General features: G+C 43.0%; 1 protein-coding gene across 1 annotated transcript in view; it reads left to right on the top strand.

Annotated features, from left to right (window-relative positions):
* Positions 1-24,796, top strand: part of PLXDC2 (plexin domain containing 2) — a 520,641-nt gene that overhangs the window by 186,137 nt on the left and 309,708 nt on the right. The window contains exon 2 of the mRNA XM_075552462.1: positions 8,872-9,074. Within this exon, the coding sequence (XP_075408577.1) occupies positions 8,872-9,074 (203 nt within the window). The remainder of the gene's footprint in view (positions 1-8,871; positions 9,075-24,796) is intronic.

Below are 24,796 nucleotides of genomic sequence, written 5' to 3' on the forward strand. Positions count from 1 at the left end.
GTATAGAAAAACTTAGGGAAAATCTCTCTTTTGCCTTATTAATCGCTATGAATATTTTAAAGGACTTTGAAGTGTTTTAACAGTAATGTTTTATTTGATGGAGCTCTTGAATATAAGGGGAGTAAGGGGGTTGGAAAGATGTAGAAAAGTGCTTAAGAATTGGCCGAGCTGTTGCTAAAGTTTTACAAGAAATGACCCCACATTTGACCCAAAAGTATCAAAAGAGAAGAATTTTAAGCCTTGAAGCAAGATTGTCTTAAGCAAAAGGTGCTGTAATTAGGAGCCAGGTTACGACGACCCAACTAAGTTATGACAGGGTCCAGGGAGAGAGGAAAACAGAATGAGATCAGTGTGGGCTGTTTCCATGACCAACTTATAGGGATATTACACATGAGTACATAGATGAATAAAAAGGTATGATTTTTCCCTGGGATAAGCTTCTGTTAGACTGTGGATGAGTGGTGTGTAAACTAATAATTACCCACACAGTGATAAAAGAGCTACCAGAGGTCTGAGCAAAGTTCAGTGCATGCATATTAAGAATGAGTCTTTCTGCCAAAGATGAGATGGCACACATGATGGCTGATGTCACCAAATTGGAATTTTTGAAATTTAAAAGTAAACATTTAATTCTTTTTCTTATTGAAGGAGTACATTGTAGAAAAGTTCTAAGATGCACATATATCAAAAGTAAAAACAACAAAAAACATTCTTTCTAGCTGCCATAGCACCGAGAAAAGCCTTGGGAATGTTTCTGGGGTGCTTGCTTTTAAAAAAGTATATGCATATATGTCTATAGTTGTATATGTATAGATTATATATAATTATATTACACTTTATAATTCAAATTATATTATAAACTTTTTTACTTACTCTTAAGTCTCCTTGTCTATTTAAGAATACTTCCATAAGATCAACACGTAAAATTTACTATAGGCTGAAAAATTGCTCACATGAAATTTTAACGTGAGGATTATGCTACTAATATTGGGGAGTCTAATACTTGTTTCAAAAACATAGCCTATCACAGAATATATATACTTTTGCAATAATTCTTTTTGAATGTTGTTGAGAACAGAATTGTATTTTATTACATGTTTTACTTCTCACAGCAAACATTCGAATGTTTTATTACTATTTATATGTTTTTGCTATGAATTATCCATGCCGTTGGGTGATTCGGTTTCATATCATTCTTTATATCTAGGATAAAAGGCAAGCCCACTGCCCTAGGTTGAGTCTGGGTTATCGCTACCCTACCTAGGTTTTCTAAGGCTCCCTACCTCTACTTACCCTTGTGTGGGCACACAGTTGAATGGCATTTATCTTGATATGTGTTAGAGATGGGGTTTTTTGCCCTGTATGAAAAACTCAATTAGAACCATTTTGTTCTGATTAAGCTTATTAACTGGCTCTCCGTTGTGTATGTCTGTGTGCTTTATTTGTGTAAGTACTGAATCTCCAACTATTTGGTAAGCATCTTGACTCTCTTGTTTACCATGTCACTCAACCCTAGCGCTCAGCAAGGCTCCCCAGAATATGGATCCTCTAGTTTTACCTTTGTCTAGTAATGATCTCCAGAGTTTAACAGCAACAGTTTTATCAGTGAGGACGAACATGGTTAACTAGGCCATAAGGTTGTGCAGTGACCTGGAGGCCCTGTCGAGCAAGCCATTGACCCATTTGTTATTGGGTCAGGTGGAGGTCATGGTTCATCTACTGTTGCTGCGGCAGGAGCTAGGAATGCAGTTCGTATCTTCATGTCTTCAGGTTAAACTTCAGAATCACTCAATCAGGCTTCATAGAAATACTGCCAGCTTTGTTGCTAAGGATATGATGTCTGTCATTTCTTGGTTATCTTTTCATAAAGAAGCAACAGCTCCAGAGTAGCTGGATGAGTTACACAGTATAACCATAGCGCCATATATTTTTTTTAAAGAGAGAGAGCAAGATAATTCGATGATGTGATTATCTGTAGGTCTTAATGGCTCTTTTCCAATTCTATATGTGTCTCTAAGGGTTTTTTTTGCTGTATTAAAGAAGGGGGGGGGCTTACTTTGATAATGGCTTGACTTATCTGATACCAATGAGATAAAATCTACAGAATACAATCTAATAGAAGTACATGTGTTCGCTGTCATCTGAACCCCCTTGTGAAATCTGCCTGAGCTAAAACAGCGGGCCATTACGGGTCATGCCAGTACAAACTAATATGATGTGATGACAATATGGAATGGGACGGAGCTGTCAGACATCTGGTTGCCTTACTTCAAGCACAGGCCCTCGGTGATTTGGACCCTCGGCATTTGGAGATCATCCCTGACACTGGGCAGCTTTGTAAGAATTGATTCCATCTGGCCTGTTCTGGCTCAGAACTCTCAAATTTTTTCCCCAGAGGTGGTCTTGGCCATGACCACTTCTTGTTTATAGAATTTTTGATCTCCCTGGCCTGGCCGAATCCTGTTGGTCAGACTTTGGGACTTAAAAAAAAATCATTTTATTGGGGGCTCATACAATTTTTATCACAATCCATCCATCCGTCCATTGTGTCAAGCACATTTGTACATTTGTTGGGCTTTGGGACCTTTTAATGCAGTGCCCTTACTTTAAAAATCAGCCATTCCTAATATATGAAGGGAAATAAGGGAAGTTTGGGGTGACTGATGACAAATAGACCTCCTATGGTATTTTTACCTCATCATTTTAGTTTCCTATCATGCTCCGAGGTCACTAGACTTTCATAAACATGCACTTCCATAAAAAATAAGAAAAAGAGAAGATCTGAAAGAAAATGTCGCCTACCTAACATGCAGTCAAAAATTTCGTGAGCGATTGTGGTACAGTGATCGGCAATGATAGTTGTGATACAGAAAAACTACCCACATTACCGTCACACACCCTTTCATTTTGCAGCGAGTACATTGTCTACACTTTGGATGAGGTTTCTGCATTCACTATACAATGTTCCCTACACTGAATCACAAGACTCCAAACCAAACTCACTGTCCATTTGGACCCATCGTGACCCTCTAGGACAGGGTACAACTGCCCTTGTTAGTTTCCAAGACTCTAACCCTCTACCAGAGTAGAAGACCTTCATCTTCTCCCTTGGAACGACTGGTCGTTTCGAACTGCTGGACCTTTAGGACAGCAGCCTAGCGCATAGCCATCAGGTAACCAGATCTCCTTAATAGTGGTCTAATTATGTCAGTAATTTTGTACCCAAAGTGGTACATTGTTTTGCATAAAATTTGTTGTTTTATATTGTAGGCCTATAATTCCTAAGAAATTGCTTACTTTAATCTCTCTAGTAGACATTCCAGCTATTATCAACTTTAATACACAGTTAACATTTACCCTGAGCCACACTTGGGATTACCTCCAGGGGGGTTAAAGAGAATCACAAGGACCTTATTAAAAGATAGATTCTGTGATGTTATTCATTGTCTTTCTCCCCCTCTATTTATATATTAATTTTAAAAAGAGCATATGTAGAAATGAACTTGTTCCTCAAATCTGACTTTCTGCTTAAACATCTGAAAAATAAATGATTGCTCTTTATTTATTGATAATGGTCTACTTTCTATACAAATGCAAGATTATCATCATCGAAGCCAGACAAGTGATGGGCTCTACTTGAAAATAGTACCTTTTTTGGCCATCACCACTCTGGGTTCAACTAGTTTTATAGAATTTCCTTTTCAGTTCTGCAGTAAATTGAGACCTAGAGCCCTGTGGTGGTTTACCTTAGCCAAAGCGCATCTCTTCTCTGGCTTAATCTAGCCAGTAAACCGGGGTGCCGTGTGACATCAGTGTGACTGTTTCCGTGAAGGGTTCACTGTGGTGATTTGATTCACATGTAAGTGAAAACCATGGTGCTTGTCAAAAGGTATGGTCATGCTGTATTCTAATTACATGCCATGCCATGCCAAGCCATACCATACCAAATTATACCAAACCATACCATACCACACCCTACCCTACCCTACCATACCATACCAAACCAAAATGAACCAAACCACTTCACTGCTATGGAGAGGATTCCAACTAACAGAGCCCCTAGAGAACCAAGCAGAGCTTCCCCTTTGGGTGTCTCAGGCTGTCAGGCATTCTGGGAGCAGAAGACTTACTCGCTTGGAGTGACTGGTGGGTTGAAATGGCCATGCCTGGGCTTAGGGGCCCAAGTCATTACCCACTCAACAACCATGTCTTACACTCATGTAGTTACTTCGGGGTGGCTCAATATATACTCTGTGGATGATTTTTATCCAAGACTAATGGAATGATTTGGATTAAGGACTCAAAATGTTTTGAGCACATCACAACTGTACAGTATTTTAAATATAAGGCACATTCAAATAAAAATAGTACACTAAAACGGAAAAGTCACATCTGTGTGCCCAACACAGCTTCCATCCCTTCTGATTTTATTATGTTTTAATTTAAAATAGATGACATCACACACACACACACACAACCACTCCAGGTTGACAAAGAAACACATGAAGCCACACCTGCATTTCATGTTCTACTCTCGGATGTACGAGGCACCAGAAAGTTTCATAGCAGTGTTCTCTTTGAAAGGCAGTAGAAGACCTTTCCTCAAAAGTAGTTATTACAGACATCTTTGTCTTATGGTTTTTCTCCCCTCACTCAAATTGTAGCCCTTCGATATATTTACTGATTCCCTAAGCCAGTGGTTCTCAACCTGTGGGTCGCAACCCCTTTGGGGTCGAACAACCCTTTCACAGGGGTCGCCCCGATTCATAGCAGTATCAACAATTATAGTTATGAAGTAGCAATGAAAGTAACTTTATGGCTGGGGGTCACCACAACATGAGGAACTGTATGAAAGGGTTGCGGCATGAGGAAGCTTGAGAACCACCGCTCTATGCTGATTAACTTGACCACAGCAAGGTATGTTGGAGAAAATTATCATCGATGGATTTCCATTGATAGTTTAATTAACACATAGTGGAGAGAAAGCAAACAATCTGCTCACCTAGATACTCAAATACCTCTCCTGCTGCATCCCCCCACCTCCCCACACCGTGACTACATGATATTACATATATCTATTTCATTTGATTCCAAATGATGAGTTTTAATGAGGCTATAAACAATAACAAAATAATTTTTATGAGCTCAAAGCCCATTAAGTGCACAGGAAGAGTACATGATGTAGATAACCCTGCTGGGTTTTTAACGCCACTTTCCCTCTTCCTTTTTGTACCGCATCCATATTTGACCTGTTTCATATCTTCTGAAAATCATCTTGAAATTGCATCAAAGGCTAAACCAACTTCACACTTCAGTCTTTATGAACTATTTATTACTGAATTGTGAACATATAGTAGTAATATTTCCTCTTTCCACGATGGACTTCATAGATTATTCATAACCTAACCAGGGAAAAAGAGCTCATTTTAAAATGGCACTCAAAAAACGCAGCCAAAAGGCAACATGAAGGCCTGTCTTTAATGCTCATGTGCGTTCTCAATCGAAAACCCCACAGGTCTTTCTTTAAATCGCGTTTTTTCTTTTCTTTCTGTAAACACCATTAGAACAAGCAAGTGATCCAGTTTTCATATTCGGGCAGCAGTTCTAGCAGGAGGCGACTATTCAGTGCTAGAGGCAAGCAGATTGATGGGTGTACTAACTGTCACCGCAGCCGCAGATACCCCGTCAGCCACCAGGTGAAAATGAACATAAAAATCCTGGTAGCTGTGTGTTAGTCCGGGTAGACTAGCGAGACAGATCCATAGAAACTCATGTTTGTAAGAGAGAGCTTTATATATAAAGGGTACATAGGAAGGCATTCCAACCCAGTCCATTCCAAGCTCTTAAGTCCAATATTAGCCTATTATCCGATACCAATCTATAAAGTGCTCTTCAATCTCATGAAGCACATACAATTACGCTGAACGCAGGATGATCACAGACCAGAGGGTAGAAAGTCTTTGGATCGAGTGGCGTTGTAAGCATTCCAGGGCTGGCAGGGGTCTCTACATGGCTTCTCCAGCTTCAGAGGTCTGGTTGCGTCAGGGCAGGTCCTCGTGGCTTCTCTATCCTACTGTCTACCTGATCTAGAATTCTTCTACCTGTATAGATCATGTAAATATTTAGTAGGATTCCCATGTATTTCATTCCTGAGGATACTGTGGCTAAGTAGCCAATGCCCTCAAGCCACAGGAGACAGGTTGCTTTGATTACTAGGGCACCTTGCCGTCCAGTAAGATAACCTCGTCCACCCTGTCTCTGTTGATTCAGTGCTGACACCTGCCCTCTACCCCCACGGGGCCCAATCAGCCCATTGTAGGCAAAAGTCGGAGTTCACTTAGGGTGGTTCCCACTGGTAATCCTGGTGCACATAAAATAGCCATCCCAGGAGTCTTCAGAGATGCTGGGCCTCACTTCACAAACTTGTTCCTTATGGCTGTGGTGAAACGTCTCTCCTCAGCACACTCCCTTTTTGGGGTCTATGGGATTATTCTGAGAGATCCATCCCAACATACCAATTTCCCCGAACTTTTGGATGCCTTCTTCTACAGTGTACCACGGTAGGTCAGGCACCTCAAGTTGGCCTAATCTAGGCCAGCTGGCAGCCCATGCTTCAGTGAACCAACCAAATAAGCATTAGATCCTCTCTTGACCTCTCATGCTGAGACATTGAAGGAAGAATCTGAGCTTAGCGGCCCAGATCAAGGAACTCAGACTAGTCTAATGTTACATTCCTTTCACCAGTACTGCACTCCCTTAGTAACAGGCTTCTGCTTGTACGTATTAGAAAACTTAAGCAGATCTTTGAATATAGCGCACTTCTTCCAGTGTCATCATCTGAACCTCCCCTTTAGGAACGTTCTGGGACTTAATTCTAGTTACAGGTCTAGAGGATATATGGGTGGTGAGGGTGTTTCCTGCGTGATCTCAGCAATATCTTGTAAAGCTTCTCCCCCAGGCATTGCTCCACATGCAGTCCCACCTGGCATTTCACCTTGACCAGTTTGGTTAATCTGCTCAGGTGTGGCTTGTTTTACTGATAGTGGATTAGTCTCCTCAGCTGGGAGGGGTGGATCTATTGACTGGCATGGCGCCATCGCCTCTAGGGGCTCAATATCCTCCTCTTCTGGATCATCAACCCAGTCTACTAGGCACGTGATTAGTAACGGTAGCTATAACATGGTTGGAGTTCTGCGTACACAGGAGTAAGCCAAATTCAAAAGAGACTCACCACCTCAAGTCAATGCTGACCCTGTTGGCCTGGCTGGAACTGACCCTGTGAGTTTCTGAGACCGGAACACTTTACAGGAGTAGAAAACCTCATTGTTCTCCTCTGCGGCCACTGGGGGTTTCCAACTGCTGGCTTGTGGGTAACAGCTTGTGAAATGCAACTTTTTCCAATTGCCGGCAAATTCATTCTGCCTCATGGTGACCCCGGGCATGGTAAGGTGGAAATGAACTCTGCGGGGTTTGCACGGTCTGGGCCTTTGGGTAGCTGATCCCCAGGCGTTTCTTCAGAGAACCTGGGGATGGGTGGAAACACCAGTGTTTGGGTTAACCTTTTGGTTCGGCATCAAGCACCGGCCATTGGCACCACCACCCAGGACTCCTGCGAAATGCACAGGGAACCTGCTGTTGAGTAGATTCGAACTCATGGTGAGCTGGAGTGCTTCCGAGTGGAATGGCACTTCCCCGGGGTATCGTGACTGCTGGGGTATAGTAGCGGGTTTCCATGGCTCCACGGAATGGCCTTGAACCACCAACCTCCAGTTAGTAGACAAGAACAGACTCTTTGGACCTTTATGAAACTCATTTGAGGAGTTTATTAGCCTTCTGAATAATTGATCCCAGGATCTTAAAAGCTGCATTTTCATCTCAGAATGTTCTTGTGTTGAAGATGAAATCTCGGCTGTCTTGAAATCCTTGCTCTGAGCTCCCTTTGAATGCCTGTCCTGTCAGTTATAAAACCTGTCAGTTCCGATCTCTCGGTAATGGTTGAGTGGAGGAGGGCTGTTCTCCTTAGTCAGAAGCTGAATTTCCCATACGTGTGGTATCCCTTCCCCTGCTGACCTACTGAAATGAAAGATGAGGCGTAAGGATTGAATCTAATTTTCCCTCCCGTAGTAGCAAGATGAGCTGGGTCAGCAAGGCCAGTCCCTGCAGATGGCTTTAAAATACCTTTGTGATGTAATCTCCTTGCCTGACCACCCATGGCTATAAGGGCCTATCACTGCCACTCTCGAGCACCCTGACACGATTCCAAGGTGAAAGCAACAGAAATGAACAGGAGCCTGTGATGACTCCGGAGGGTGTTGTTTATTAAATGAGTCAGGCAATGAACCAAGTTTGACTTGTCAACTCCCTGGGAGGTGAGCACATTCACACTATACTAACTCCATACATGGCTTCCCAAGCTCACGTGCATCGTGGTTTCTGCTTTCCTGCAGAACTGACGGCAACATATGTAAGATGCAAGTTCACCATGATCACGCCTGACCTTTCATGTTCCAGCGGTCTGAACATTGCTGGGGTGCACGCCTTTGTTTTGGATTCTCGACTGTTTTCTCAGAACAAGGGTGCTTGTGAAGTGCGGGGATTTGGGGGCAAAGAACCACTATGCTTAGCTCTCGGACCACTCATCCGCTTTAGGCACTAGAGGAGAGGTTTGCCTTTTGACTCCTTAAAATGCACCCTTCGACCGCATTTCACTTGGAGCTGTGAAGGACAACTTCAGGGATTCCAATAAAACAGCTTTTACCTTTACATGTTTCCAGTTCTCTGGAGGCGTAGGATTCGTTTTTCTGTTTTTGTAGATGACATGCGTATGATTCACAACCAGTGGTAACCGGCTTTTACTAATGTTTCCAACAGATTGGCAATATCAAGCCTTCCCGCAAAGAGAGGAAGAGGTGGACATGTACTCCTACGCTGGCAGCCACAGGTGGAAAAGGAACGTGGACTCCCTCCAGGCTGTGGACACGAACCGAGCAAGCTTGGGCCAAGACAACACCGAGCCGAGAGGCTTCCCAGACCTACTGCCGGATGACGGACAGGACAACACCACGCAGATTGAGGTAAATAAACAGCAGTCTGAGGAGGCCGTGTCTTACAGTGCTCCCCTGTCTTATAAGACTACACAAATTGTCTCCTCAGCTTTTGGACTTTTAAACAACGGTTAATTTGATACATTCATAGATATAAAGGTAAACAGTTGGACATTTCATTTATCCACCAGTGCATTTACTCATGGCACAAACAGACTTGAACTTGGTATTGGGGGCACAGAGCTGGGGACACCCAGAAGCATGCAATAGTCCCTGCCCTCGGGGACTTCATTGAGCACAGGGGCCGCCGCACTCTAACCAAGTCAGTGTGATGCCCACAGGCGGTTTCGACTCCTGCCGACCCTGTGAGAGAGCAGAGAACTCTTCCTCAGGAGTTCTCAGGTTCTAAATCTTCATGGAAACAGCCTACCTCCTCTCTCTCCCAAAGACCTTTTGAATAGCAGCCTCAGGCTTAACCCATGGTGCCACCAGGGCTCCTGTACCATGAGCTATGTGCCTGGGGGCAGGGATGATCCATCCTGTTGGAGGGTGGGTTTGTGGCAGAGTGCGCGTTTAGCAGGGAATGGGCTGCCTGAAAGATGTTCATTCCTTGAGACCCAGTTAACGGGAGGAGAGAAGACAAGTGCTTGGATCTGCGAAGTCCTTGTTGAATGGAAGATTTGTGGGACAGTGTGGCTGGCGTGTGGAGAAGTCCTGCTTGGTGGTGCTCTGGGTCAGCTGCTGGGCTGCTCACAGTCACCAGTTTATATCTACCAGCCACCTAGGGGGAGACAGAAAGATGAGACTAAGGGCCAGTTCTACTGTGTCCTAGCCTTTCCGTGGGAGTTGGAGTCAGCTCTGCAGCAGTGGGCTTGGTTGTAGCTTGGTGGTGTATTAAGCAGTCTAGGAGGGGACCCACTGTCCCAGTTTGCTTGGGCCTGAGCAATTTCCTGGGATGTGGAAATTCCGTTGTTAAGAAGAGGACAATTCTGTGGAGACTGGGCTGGCTGATTCTTCTATGGTTGTACTTAGTTCTTTGTTATGGTTGAAGGCAGACAATGGAAGGAAGAATATGGGTGGAGCCCAGTTTGTTGGATCTGGATGTTTGCAGGGGTCAGTTTAAAGTTTCCCAGAGACCTCTAGGCTGGTATGAGGTCACTTAAGTCACCCTGCAGGATTGTAAACCCTACAACGTGATCTAGTAAGTAAACTCTGGATAACAGACAGGCAGTCCTGTGGATGTAAGTGAAGGCGACCCAAGTGGGAACAACCCACTTCATCAGAGCCTGCTGTCACAAGGGAGTTAGCGCCCCCTCCCTTGTGGCTGAGTATAAAGGCAGTCACGTGGCTGAGAAAGCTGAGTGAGGGGGACCATCCTATCCTACAAGGAGATGGGGGAGAAGGGCATGGAGTAAGCCCTTGGGAGGCTTGGTAAGTTGTTGAGGACAAACGTGAAGATCTGATCTGTACATCACATCCCACCCGCTTCACGCGATAGAGGTGTTGCTTGAACGAAAGAAGGAATTGTCAGGGATGCTCTGATTGGGGTGGTGGGCATGGGCGAGCTGGAAATGGACTGACTCTTAACTGGAGTATCTTGTGGGATTCCTTTGGGGAACATGTGTGACTCTCTCTACATGGTGCTGACTCAGAAGCAGAGGTCTGGAAGCTGTCAATGAGTCCCTGTCCAATCCTGACTGTCTGGCCTGCTTGCTTGCGGGTCAGAGTTTTCGTGTCAAGGAGGGTCGGCCAGGGGCCCGGCAACTGTTGGCTCATTGTGTCTCTTCATCTTTCTCCTGGGTGATGTGGTGTGATGTGATGTGAAAGTCTCTTACAATTTTAAAGAACCAGGAGGCCTTCTTTTTACCATCTCTGGAATACTCACTATTAGGGGAAAATCTCAGTTTCATGAAACCAGTCGTACAGAGCCCTGCAAATAGTATCAAAGTCCCCTTTTGTTCCCTCAGAAAGAGGGGAATTATCCAGAGATCTGAAGCCGGCTGTTGGAATTCTGTATGGGAGAGAAGCCCAGCAGTCTTCCAAACGCCTCTCTTTAGCCGGAGCCAGCGTGAGACCGTGGGCTCTAGCCTGGTGGCTGCAGCCTGCTCTCTTCACAGGCGCCAGAAGATGTGCCAGGAGCAGAAGGGAAATATCTCGAAAAGACTAATCCGACACCTGCAGAGTGGCCTGCTAGTCTGGCCATGGTGTTGTTATAGCAACCTGGAGTAGGCAATGGAATTATCCCCTGGACCCTGCTATTTAGCTTGGGCGCAACAAGCAGCAGAGACCTGAAGGGAAGCCAGCAGCGCTGTGTGCCGTCCGCACAGCACGGGCACCCTCCTGGAGCCCAAAAGGGGAGCACAGGTGTGTGGGTCTCTGTGACCTCTCTATGGGGCCCTGACTTGTCCTCAATCAGTTTTAATACAGAAAACCTCTGATCGCCGAGATGTATTACCACACTAACCCCAGCTGTTTACCCATGAATTTGTTGTGCGGACAAATGTCTTTTTCTTCTTGTTGTTTTTTTTGTGTTGTTGTTGTTGTTGTTCCTCACTTTTCTGTTTTCCCTTAACTGAGGGAAATTACATCCCGTGAATAGTGGGCCCCAGGCTTGTACAACTGAACCAAACCTTGCCCAGACCTGAAGAAGCCCCATGATTAGTTACTGATCAGGCCATTGAAATCCACAGGGTTTTTGCTGGCTTTTTTTGGGTAGTTGATTGCTAGGTTTTTCTTCTTAGCCCCCCTCATTCTGAAAGATCTGCTGGCATCTGTTCAGCATCGCGGTGTCACTGAGGCTTCCAGGGACAGATAGGCGGTGGCTCTATTTTCAAGGCACTAAGACCTCCCACTTGTGTGTGTGCACCAATCACTTAGTCCTCTCAGTAGCCTTGTGAGATTTGTGTCCCTGGCTTCACGAGGCAAACATTGTGACTTTCCCAATGAAGATCATTTCAAATGTAGGATAAATACTTTCCCAAGTCACTCACTAATGATTACACAGGTAGTCAAACGCAGGTCTACAGCCCCTCCCCATGTTTGTGCTTTCTGTTGGTCTTGTCTCCCATGACCAACATACAACTACAAAGGAGACTTAAGCTACACAATGCTTTTGCTATGGAAGTGATACAGCCGCTTCCATAGGAAGGTGGCTGCTTCTTTAATCTGCAGTTCAATAGCAAAGGCTCTGCTTTTATTTCAAGAAGTTATTTCTTTTCATGGGGTTATAAGGACTGGTGGAGATTATTGGGGATCTAAACTCCCCAGGAGTTCCTGAGTGCAGAAAACTGCAATCAGATACTAGCCATGGAGCTAAGGATAGGGGTCAAACCAATTGACCCCTTTGGAAACCAGGCCTGGTGATCTCCATAAAAACAAAATGGCCAATGATAGCTCTCAGGAACTCAGTGCCACTGTGATGTCCCTGAATTTACTTTGACTCTGAAGTGGCTTGCCGGCAACCAATTTTACATTACCCCAAATCACACCTTGGCACTGCAGATAATTTTGGAAAACAAGACCAAATTTCTGAAGCTTCTGGGAAGTTTTTTTCTTCCCTGTTCCCTAGACTAGGGGTCCTCAAACTGCAGCCCATGGCTCACATGTGGCCCGCCGAGGACATTTACCCGGCCTGCCGGGGGTTTTTGTCCTGTTTGTTTTTTTACTTCAAAATAAGATATGTGCGGTATGCATAGGAATTTGTTCATAGTTTTTTTTTAACTGTAGTCCGGCCTCCAATGGGTCTGAGGAACAGTGAACTGGCCCCTGTTTAAAAAGATTGAGGACCCCTGCTGAGACCAGAAGAGAGTACTTTTTTAAGAAACACGATTGCATTTCTTTTGTGATACATATTTTTATTGGGTTACACTCAACAGAAATAAGGAAGAAAAGAAGCAAATGGTTACAGAGTGATTACTCTGGGCTGGGTGTGGTGACAAGGTATTTCTTATCTTTCAGAGATAGGTATGTTGATTTATATTGCTTTATGCACGCTATGAACATGAAAGACTACATGTGTTTTTGTTCCCCCGTAGATGCATCCCGTGTCAATATCAGGAACCAGAATTATCTTATCCAATAGTTCTGGCTGTAGTAGTAGTGACTGTTGAAGTAATTTATATGCTAGTGAAGTAAAGCCATTCAGAATGACACCATTATGCATTCACCACATTTATGCCACTGTCCAGACTCCATGTCCCACTTTCATGGAAACAAGAAGAGGAAGAAGAAAGCAATAGCATATGTATCATCATTTTTGGCACAATTTCATTCTGAAATGAGCAAAGGCTATTAGTCTTCTAAATTGCTGACAGTGTTTTCTTTTATGGCTGTACACAAAACCAAATAATGGAAGGATTTTGAAACGTAATATCCCAATTAAATACATACTTCTTCTAGCTAAAATTCATTTAAAAAAGACATTCTTACCATGAGAATAGTATAGAGCTGCTTGAAAAACAAAGTCAAATATTTGAGAAAAATATGAGCGTCTTGCAAACACCGCAAACTTCAATTCTTTAGATTGTGCTAATGATCTCATTATTTCTCTTCTGTTGTTTTGTTTTCTTCACTTCGACTTATTTACTCTCTTGTCCCCCCCACCCACCTTCCCATGTGTGCTTCTGTGTTCTGGGGTGTTACTACGCTGATGCCTGTCTGCTCACTCTGTACCAGTGACCTTCCAGAAAACCACATTGATAAGGGAAGAATGTAGTCCTGTCCATTGGTGACCTGTATCAAAAGGAAAGGTACCTCTTGAAACTGAAAAGCAGATTTAGCGATTGGTTTTAAGGATATCGGGTTCTGAAGAATCTTAAACGCAGTCCGGTTGCCTGCGAGTACCATGCCTTGCGGAGTTCTGCTGTGGAACCACAGAAAGAAGTCACAGCCGGACGCAGGCCCTGCGTGATCACACGTTGCCTTTGCGTTTCTACCGCCGGTAGTGCACTCGGCGATTACCAGCAGCTACGCGTGCTATATGCCTAGGACAAAAGCCATAACAGCGATTGCGAGGCATGGATGGAAAGCTGGGCCAGCTGGGAGATTAAATGAATGAAAGTGACATTACTCGACCAGAAACAATGAGGGTATTGGCACAATCTTTCTTCCCTGGCTTTTTGATTACGGTTGGGGTCTTTTCCTCCGTAAGCATTATTTGCAGTTTGATCTGTAGACTTACGTTTTTACCCTTACCACCTGAGCGCAATTCTGTTTCCTGTTGGGTCTCCCAGCTGTGAAGCGCAGGAGGCCGGGAGGCATCATGATAATAACACATGGAAGCGGGTATAGGGAAGTGTGTGTGGGAGTGCTTTTCAGAAGTAACTAATGAAGACTGGAGGGGGAGGGAGCACTGGAACAGATTGGGATTGCATAAATCATCTTAAAGGAGATTTTACCATGGAGGAGGAGGGGGATACTCTAAAATTGATGGGGGTGATTGTACAATTCCCTGTCAAATGATTGAATTACCTGATATGAAAATTGATTGCCAATAAAACTGTTAGAGGGTAAAAAAAGAGTGTAATGCTACTGATCATTAGGTTTAGAAACTTGGAATGGGAGCAGGTATTGCTGTGTATATTTTCACACATAAAAAATAAATGAAACCACCAAAATATATGTGATAGAAGTGGCTACACACTAGTGAGCAATTGCTTTTTTGTCCCAAATACATATGTGAAAGCTCTCTTTCTTGTGCTGTGGCTCAAGTTGCCAGTTGTGACTCTCTATTGACGATTGTACAGCACTTCTTACAAAGTTGCCAGTTGCTAACTGTTGCAGTGTTTTATCACCGCCCTTAACTAGGAATGCAAATGAAAAGGAAGCCCCTATTTGGCAAATGCCTAAACTTGACTTGGAGTGGGATTGTAAATTTTCAAAGGAGAGGACAGGTTTTTGTTTGTTTGTTTGATTTTAAATCAGGTTATCCAGAGCTCTTACAACATTCCATACAGCAATTGTATCAAGCATACTTGTACACCTGTTGCCATCATCATTTCTAACGCATTTTCTACTTGAGCCCTTTATATAAGCTCCTCTTTTTCCTCTCCCTCCCTCCCCCGCCCTCCCACTGTGAATCCTTGATCAATTATATTTGGTTATTATTTTGTATCTTACGCTGTCCATTGTCTCCCTTCACCCACATTTCTGTTATTGGTCCCCTTTGGGGGAGGGGGTTATATATCCACCTGGTAATGGGATCCCCTTTCTTCCCCCTTCTTCCTCACCGACTGTCCCACTACCTACCCTCATGATATCACTACTCCCACACTGTTCCTGAAGGGCCTATCTGTCCTGAATTCCATGTGTGCAGAGCTCTTATCTGTACCAGTGTGTGTTTTCTCGTCTAGTCGGATTTGTAAGGTAGAACTGGGTCATGATAATGTGGGGGACAGAAGCATTCAGGAACTATAGGAATGATGTGTGATTCGTAGGTGCTATACTGCACCTTGGTTGAATCATCCTTTCCTTATAACTCTTCTGTGGGGGAATATCCAATTGTCTATAGATGGGATTTGGGTCTCCACTCCAGCCCCCACTTGTTCATATTAATATAGTTGTTTGTTTTGGATCTTTTGATTACTGATCCCATGGACACATTTATCATCACACAAACTGGTGTGCTTCTTCTACGTGGGCTTATTTGCTTCCCTGATAGGTGTCTGCTTATTTAACTTCAAGCCTTTAAGATTCCACATGTTGTATATTTTGATAACTGGGCACCATCTGCTCTCTTCACCACATTTGCTTATGCATCCATTTTGCATTCAGTGATGACGTTGGGAAGGTGAGTATCAAAGAGTACCAAGTCATTAGAGCAAAGTGTTATGTTAAGGGAGGCCTTGAATCGAGGCCCAAAGTCCGTTTGCTATCTCAATACTTAACATGTAGATATATGTACTTTGGCCTCTGTCCCTTTTATTATGAATTAAGATATTTACATATATACACGCCTATAGCTATACTGCTATAAATAGCTTTGCTTCATATTTATTTCCTCTATTTCTTTTCATCTTCCTCCTATCCCACTATCATGCTCACCCTCCCTGAAGTTCTCAGTAATTCCTCTCGGATACATTGCACTTGCTGAAACCCTACCAGGCATTATATGGACAGCAGATTTTTCTTGTGACATGTACACAAGAAGAGAGATGCATCAGATTATTTTTTAATAGTGAATGTCTTCATGCATGTGTGTCTTTTAAGCCTTAAATTGCTCGTCTGCTGTCAAGTAGATTCTGGCTAATTCTTTCTTAGTTTTAGGTTCTGGGGGAAAAAAAACCAAGAAAACAAATATAGGATGCCAATAAGACCTAATTGACAGAGACAGCCTAATGAAGTTTCTGGAGTACTGCTAAGACTTGTTTCTCTGTTCTCTCTGTCCCAATCAATTTACAGACAACCACACTGATGGGAGAATGTGATCATGCAAATATGTGACATGTATCAATTGAAAGACAGGTACCACTTGATACAGAGAAGATGTTGCTATAGATATGAAAGCGAGACCCAGGTGTAGATTTGTTAATGAAATATTTCCGTTTTCAGGGGGGCTTAAATTTGTACAAATTTCAGAGTGTGATGACAGAATCAAAAAGCCAGGTGAGGGGACGACTTAGGCTCCTCTTCAAGAAATGCACACATTTGACTAAACACTGCATTGGAATTTCCCAAGTGCTTGTAGGCATTAGCCTGAGATCTACAATGAAGAGAAAGACAGCATGTGGCAGAGATGAGGCTGACAAAGTCAGCATAGGTTTGGTTAGAGCGCAGAGGGGGTCTCTTTGCTGTAGAAGGAGGAAGGATCTATGTAGGAATGAGATGTCAGTGGAACTAAGTCACGAAGAGAGAGAGGATAGGCAGACATCTTCTAGACAGACGTTTTGTTTAGATATGTCTTTGTGTACTGTGCTAAGGAGTTTGGAACTTATCTGGAAGGCATATGGGAGCTATTGATGCATTTTCTAGAAGAAAAGCGAAGATGACATTGATGTTTCCAAAAGATTGCTCTGGGGGTGGCTGAGTGGGGACTGGATCAGCAGTCTCAGGGTGAGAGCACAGAGTTCAGGTGAGCATTGCTGTTGGGTACTAGGAGATGGGTTGAGGAAGGCTATGGACAAAATCCATAAACTTGACAACATTTGTATAAAAGATACCCTCCCCCACCCTGTAGGCCACTCTTCATCTTAGTGTACAAGATAACCACACTTTTGATCTTGTGGCATTCTCTGTGGCTGCCTATTTTTTCAAAAGACCAGAATGTACTGTCTGATGGTAGAGTTCTATTATTTTAGTTATTGTTCATGTAAAAATCAGATGTAGGTTAACAGAAATTCTGCTTTTTCTTCCACTCACTGCCATCGAGTCAATTCTGACCCTTCTAGGGTAGAACCAACCATTTGGGTTTCCACCGGTGCAAATTGTTCTGAGAGTAGAAAGCCCCATCTTTTTTTCCTCCAGAGCGCTCGGAGGTTTTGAACTGCTAACTTTTCAGTTAGCAGCCCGCTGCACACCTCACCACCCCACCAGGGCTCCTTTCTAGGCGTTGAAGTTCTTCCACTGACCTGAAAGCGGAAATGTTCAACGTATAGAGAGAAGTTCTGGCGGTAAAGTGGGCTTAGAATGGGGCCGCTACATGGAAGGTCAGTAGTTCAAACCCACCAACCACCGTGCAGATGCAAAATGGGGCAGTCTGCGTCTGTGAAGATTGACATTCTCAGAAATCCTATAGAGCAAGTTCTGCTCTGCCCAGTAGGGTCGCGAATAATCGGAATGAACTCAATGACAGACAGCAAGCCTAGACTTGGAGAGGATAAAGCATGCGGTCATAGAATAAAGACCCTGTGAATTTCAAAAACATTTAGGCTTATAATTACTGACTTGAATCAACTGCTGGCATAGAAAGGTTGTGCTGGCTTTCTGTGTTTGCTTGAGGCTGGGCTTGAACTGCAAATCTTGTCATTCCTGCCACGGTGGCCTGTGCCAGCTGGACACCAGCATCTCATACGAGTTGAGGATTTGTCTCATTTCTTCAACTTCCATTGCCCAAAGCTGTACGTAAACTGACAACAAAATATATATCCATTTCTTCTGCTTTGGGGCATTGATACAAACACAGTTTCAAACCTCCGGTTTAATCTCATTCATCTTCTTTTAGGATATTGATGAGGAGTTTTAGCTTTCAAAAAAAGAGAGAAATGAACTGAAAATAGTAAATCAGGCATAACTTACATCTGAAATTGTTGCTCATCCTCTAAAAAGATACTGAGGATTAAAATAGAGTCTCATATATCTTCTTACTCAATTACAGATTATTCTTAGCTTGGCATGTCTGCACTTTATTGAATCCAAAAAAATGATAAACAGAAAGAAGAAAAACCCATAAGTCCCATAAAGAATAGCTAAATTATCACCAGGATATTTCACTGGTATTTAATTAGTTTTCTTATATTAGTGGCATGAGAATATTATTTGAAATGATACATTTGCATTGTAAAATTAGTAAACATGTCAGTCATATTTAGTTTCAAAATAAGAATTATGTTTCACAGTGGATAATCTTGGATTCTCCATGCATAAAGAAATATCACTGTGAATTCTCCCTACATCACAACTTTAATAAGACCATTACACTACTTTTATTCACTTTAATTGTCGTGTCTATCATGAAGACCCTGTGCTAGTCTCCACCTCTCTCTGCGTTAGTGACAGCAGTGTGTGGTTTCAATGTAGGGGCACTTAACTAACTGCTTCTCAGTGAATCTCTCTTCCGTCATCTCGCAATCTCTTGTTCGGCCCTTGCCCAGGCACCATTCAAAAGGGCATTCACATATACTCTCATGGAAACTAGTTTAGATGGAGTTCTAATGCCATAGGTATACATTTTGAGGTCATGCGATTGAAGTAACCCGGAGAATGCAAGTCAGCTGTTTGGTAGTCTAGAACGGGCGTACTTTATTTCCTGAGAAAAGGCATGAGGATGAAGGATATCAAGTGCCCTCACAGAATGGATTGGAACTCCAGCTCAGGCACCAAGCAGTCCAGGCTCCTCTGCTTGCAGTGTAGGAGAGTTCTGGGAAATGTCATCTACCAGCTCCTAGAGTTCCCAGGTCCCAGGGATGTTGACTTCATCTCCAGCCCCCTTTCCTGCTGGGGAGAATAGTCCCTGGAGAAAGACATCCTACCTAGTAGAGTAGAGGGACCAAAATAAGAGGAAGGATATCAATGGGACCAACTGACACAGTGGCTGCAACAATGGCCTCTTCTCTAGCATAGCAACCCCGGTGAGGATGGTCCAGGACCAGGGGGTGTGTTATTCTGTGGCCCATAAATGTGCTATGAGGGAGAGCTGACTCAACAACAATTCCTGCAGGGAGCATAGCTTGTTTACCTGGCTCACTGATTGCTAGGTAACAGAGTTTCTGGAGCCATCCACTGGACAGTCCCGTTCCATATGATGTGTTTTTAAAAGACTAGTCTCTTCTGTGCCTTACAAAATAAACATGAAATAGAAAAGTGATTATAGCTCACAGGCTTAGCAGCTCTGAGTTGGCACAAATACCAGTAACGAAATTTTATTGTTGACATTGGGGGTACTATTGGGACCAATACTGATTGCTATGAAAATTGGCTCTGTCCGAATCAGTCAACCCCGATGACATGAACACACTTCATGTTCTTGAAATATTTGTGCCAATTGTCTACACTAAATCATGCCAAGTAATCTGCCATTTATTTTACCTAACAAATTAATGTACACTCTACAATTTATTACCACTCCATTGACTGGATAAAGAACAGAGGCCTCGTAAACAATGATGTAATGCAATTTTATGTGGCCACCAAGTTTCCATGAACCTCTGTCGAAGATGACTCACTGCCTTTGTTAGATATCATGAGTTAGATGGAAACACTCCTAGGTTCACACAAAAAAGAACAATTACCCACCTAGGTGTCATTTGAACCTCCCTGTGATTTACGATTGAAAATACAAAAATTTGTATTTCTACTTTGAAACTAACAAACCAAAAAATGTATACTATATTCTGCTCAGTGCTCAGAAGCTCCTTAACTCTTAAGGAGTGATTATGTGTCAGGCTGGTAACCAGCAGCAGTTCAAAGCACACCAGCCTGTCCATGGAGAAAGATGGGGCTTTCTACTCCTTTCCTAAGTCACAGTCTCACAAACTCACAGGAGCTGGTCTACCCTGCCCTGTAGAATCGCTGTGTGTTAGCATCAACTTAGTGGCAGGGAATTTGTATTAATGAAGGAGGTTTAAGAGAGATACTGCTTTCTTTATTTTCATAAAAGGCATTCATGTGTGTATCCAGACGGCCCACATTAGCATTTGTCATAAAGAACTTTGCTAGTGATTCAGTTTGTACTCTGTTACGGATGGCATCAAATCTCTGGGGGTCCTTTAAGAGGGGTCAGTATATTCAGAACGAAAGAAGATGGCGTTGGTTTTCTTTTTGTGTGTTTCAAAAAACCTTTCTGTTGTGCCCCAGCAATGCATACGTGTCTGCATCTGTCTAGAAACTAGGGAACAATGGCTCCACGCAGCCTTTGGGACCCGTAGTTTCCAGCTATTTTCTATGTATTTCAAGCCTGAGCTATTATATTGAAAGAATCATTTGGAATCCTTTGCTCTGAATCGAATAAATGGATTAAATGCAGCTGAAACTACAAGTAATATCTAGGTCCTCTGTGAATTTCATGCACTTGTACTATCTCTGCCTAAGAAGTAAGATACGGGAACTTCCATTGTTCACCTTCTGTACTCTAGCAGTGTTTCATTCAGGTGCACGTAGTCGTTACGAATCAAGTGACTTACGGGCACCTAACAATCATCTATCTATCTATCTATCTATCTATCTATCTATCTATCTATCTATCTATCTATCTATCTATTATCTATCATCTATCTAGAAAGATATATTTATTTGTAGTCATAATCCTGAACCTGCTTGTGACACAGCAAAGAAAGAGACACTAACCTGTCCAAGTGACCATATGTGTTAAAATGTTCCCTTACATTTTTCAAGGTACCGTTTTTTCAAGAAAGTTGTCTAGGTTCTCTCAGTATTAAAATGATTTCATCTCACTATAGACTTTCCTAACCTCACGTTAAGACCGCCTACAATTTTAGGGTTTTATGCATTTTGTTAGAGGAAATTATATAATTATTGTCAACAATCAATGAAATGTTTTGTGATTTTCACAGTGTCCTTATTCCAATGCTTTGCAGTGTCCACATTCAGTTGAATAATGGTAGTTAATCTGCCACTTAAAACAGGTATGGAATAAAAGGAGAATTAAAATGACGTGTTTATAAAATGTTTACTGGGAGCACATGCGGAACTTCCCAGGAACTTGATTTATCCATTAGACATAGGATTATAGAATGATATTTGTCTTATAAACAAGGAATAAATAATGACTGTGTCTTAAATTTCGTTTTAATGAAGGATAACTTTTCTTTCTTTTTTTTTTTTTGAAGGATAACTTTTCACTGTCCAGTCAGTAATCAGATATTTAATTATGGGTAGGCTTTGTTTTTTTTTAAACATTTTATTAGGGGCTCATACAACTCTTATCACAATCCATGCATATACATACATCAATTGTATAAAGCACATCTGTACATTCTTTGCCCTAATCACTCTCAAAGCATTTGGTCTCCACTTAAGCCCTCTGCATCAGGTCCTCTTTTTTTTTTCCCCTCCCTCCCCGCTCCCCCTTCCCTTATGAGCCCTTGATTAGGGGTTGGTTTGTTTTTTTTTTTGCTTGTTTTTTACGAGTTAATGGGATGAATCATTATTGGAATAGAAAAGAATTTTATTCCAGTAGGAAATAAAAATGTGTGTGTATGAAAACAGCTTCATGAATAAATATCAAGGCATGCCGGACCAAAATAGTAAGTGTTCATTTGAACCCTTTCTAAAGTTACTAATTGGCCCAACAGACAGAGCAGAATTATCTTCTGAACCTTTTTTTGTGTATTCTCTGCTCTTCAAAAACTCGGTGGAGAGTAATATTCTTACTTATAAAACTGGGGAGCAGCAACGATTAGGACTTACAAAAGCCCCTCATGTTTCTTCCTGCCAACACGCTCTCTGCTCTGACTGTGTTGGTAAGAGAAGGCATCTATCAAGCAGCTCACAGTTCCCTCCCGAGGTGGTCGTCAAAGGGCTTACCCTGAAATCAAGATGGTTGGGGCCCTATGGTCAACGGGCTATTTTGCCGGCCTGCATAGGCCTGCGGCAGGCTGCAGAGGCTCACAATGCACGGGCGTGCCTTATCCAGGCGACGCTGTTGCTGAAGCATCCTGCCATTTGAAGGGTTAGGTTTGTAGGTTTCTTTTCATTTCGCTTTGTCATTGCCTTGTCAGTGTGGCCTCTTATTTTTGCCTTCTCATTAAAAAGAGCATGTGGTGTATTCTGCCTGTAATTAAATTCATTTTGATAAGCAAACATTCCAGCAGAACACTTTTACATTTCTATCTCTCTGTGAAAAATATTTAAACGTTTTCCATGGAAACGGTTTTACTTTTTCCTTTCACTGGTGACCACCCTGAAGGCACATTCCAGCGGGAGATAGAGCGATGTCTGTAGGACCATGGTTTCCGATGGGCAGGGTCCTTTTTCCATGTTAGTAGTTGAGAATCTAGGGAGGAGAAAGTATTCCAACTTTTCAGCAGTCCTTAAATACATGACAGAGAGTGACTGAACCTGGGACAAACATTCCCTTTCTGTCTTTGTTTCCCTTTCATTCCAGCAGAGCTTTCTGAGAGAGAGAGAGAAGAGAGAGAGAGCTTTCTACCTAATCAGTAGCCACAATACAGATGCAGCATTTTCTTCCAATGGGCTGACGTTGGAAAATTATAAACTACAGGCCTTTGCATTGTAGTAGATGGTTTTGAATATCTTATGTTTAGTGAAGATTGATCTAGACTCGAGATGATTTTTCAGTGCCTCTAAATAGAATTTGTGATAATTTGTGTATGTTTGTGTAGTTTGTATGCATGTGTGTGCATTCACATGTGTGTATGTTCTTCCCAACCAATGCAATTAAAAATTGCTTCTGTGTGGATAAATGAATGTGAGTTTTCTACCTGGTTAAGTAAGTTCCTTTACACTTGGGTAGAATAGGGTGCCCCATTGACCTGAGTGTGGTGTCTGTGTGTGTGCACATGTGTGTGCGTGTGCACATGTGTGTGCATGTGCACATGTGTGTGCATGTGTGATGAGGGGGGAAGCATCTTGATAAACATACACACTAAATAGGTACGAGGGTATGATAGGGTGTTCCACTGACCTGAGTGTGGTGTGTGTGTGTTTGTGCATGTGTGTGGTGGTGGGAGGAACATCTTGACAGCCATACACACTAAATGGGTGCGAAGAGAACCCACCAAGACTCTCCTTGAAATTCACCTTAAATATAGGATGACTTTGCAAGATTAGCAAGAAACGCAATGAAAGAAGACAAAGTCTAAAGAGATCCTTTAAAAGACATGATATGGCTGAGAAATTAGGAAAGTAGCGATCTGATAGAGAAACAATGTTGGGGCTGCTGAATGAGGTTCTCCTTCCCTCTTCCCCCTCTTCCCCTCACCGAATGCCTCGGCGCACAAGCACAGAATGTGCTACGAAGTTTGTCCACCTGTGTATCTGGTCAATGCATCGTGCATGGTCCTTCTTGCTTAGTGGAAAACTTTCCTCCTTTGTCTGAGGCCTCACCGACCTCATGTTGTCTGCAACCAATCTCCCTGGTTTCCATTACTGGAAGCCCCTGGATGAAATCTAAATGGGATTTTCTTCTATAATAAGTGAAAGAGCCTTTCTATTTGGGGCAAGGCTTGGCAAATTCAACTCTCTGCCTATTCCTCCCAACCAGAGAGCCACGAAGTGACCAGACTAGTTCAAAAGACTAAATCTAGGAGAACTCTAAGATTGCATTCGTCCCTGCAGGGGAAACAATGTCTTGTGCTCTGCTGAAGGAACCCAGCCGTTAACTAAGGGCTAGACATAAATCCCAGAAAGAGTACAGAGCCTCACTTCCTGCTTGACCAAGAGAACCAAGACTTCATTGTGGTCTGGATATTAAGTCAGAGTAGAATGTGACAAGAGCGAGAACTAGATTACTAACAAAAGCCTGAGATTTTTCTTGGCTTTTTCCACCTTACAATGAGTCGGTTGTGTAGTCCGGGATTACGGTTAGTCCACTGAGATTCTTAGCTGAGTGCCATTTTCTCCTGCACACGAAGATGCTACAAGAAGGAGGTGCAGAGGCAGGGCTTCTGAAAGCCCTTGGTCTTAAGTCACTGAAAAAGTGCATCCCTTGTGGCTTTCTGTTTGGAAACGACTCTTTGACCCTTGTTGACCGAAACTAATGGTACCTATATGATTTTTTTTCCTGCTTTCCCCTAAAACTGTGATTTTGAAGGCTTGCAGACTTGAAACTGCCCACCTGCAACGTACGAGTGAGAGGCAGCGTGGCTGGTGAACGCACCCTCGCTGCTTGTAGTGTGCTGGAGCCGAGCGAAACCACCAGCCGTGGGCACAGGCAAGCTTGCGTTTACAGGAGGGTGCTGCTGGCTTCAGCAGGATGCTGCAGCTTCGGCCCTTCCCTCCGACGGTTTGCGACTTTACGTCCACGAGGCTGGTTTTACGCACTCGGACATCCTTCTCTCAACCATCGAATGAAATACTGTTAAAACACAGATGTCAGGAGGGGGGAGACAAACAGAGAA

Source organism: Tenrec ecaudatus, chromosome 6, assembly GCF_050624435.1.
Source record: "Tenrec ecaudatus isolate mTenEca1 chromosome 6, mTenEca1.hap1, whole genome shotgun sequence".
NCBI classification, from domain to species: domain Eukaryota; kingdom Metazoa; phylum Chordata; class Mammalia; order Afrosoricida; family Tenrecidae; genus Tenrec; species Tenrec ecaudatus.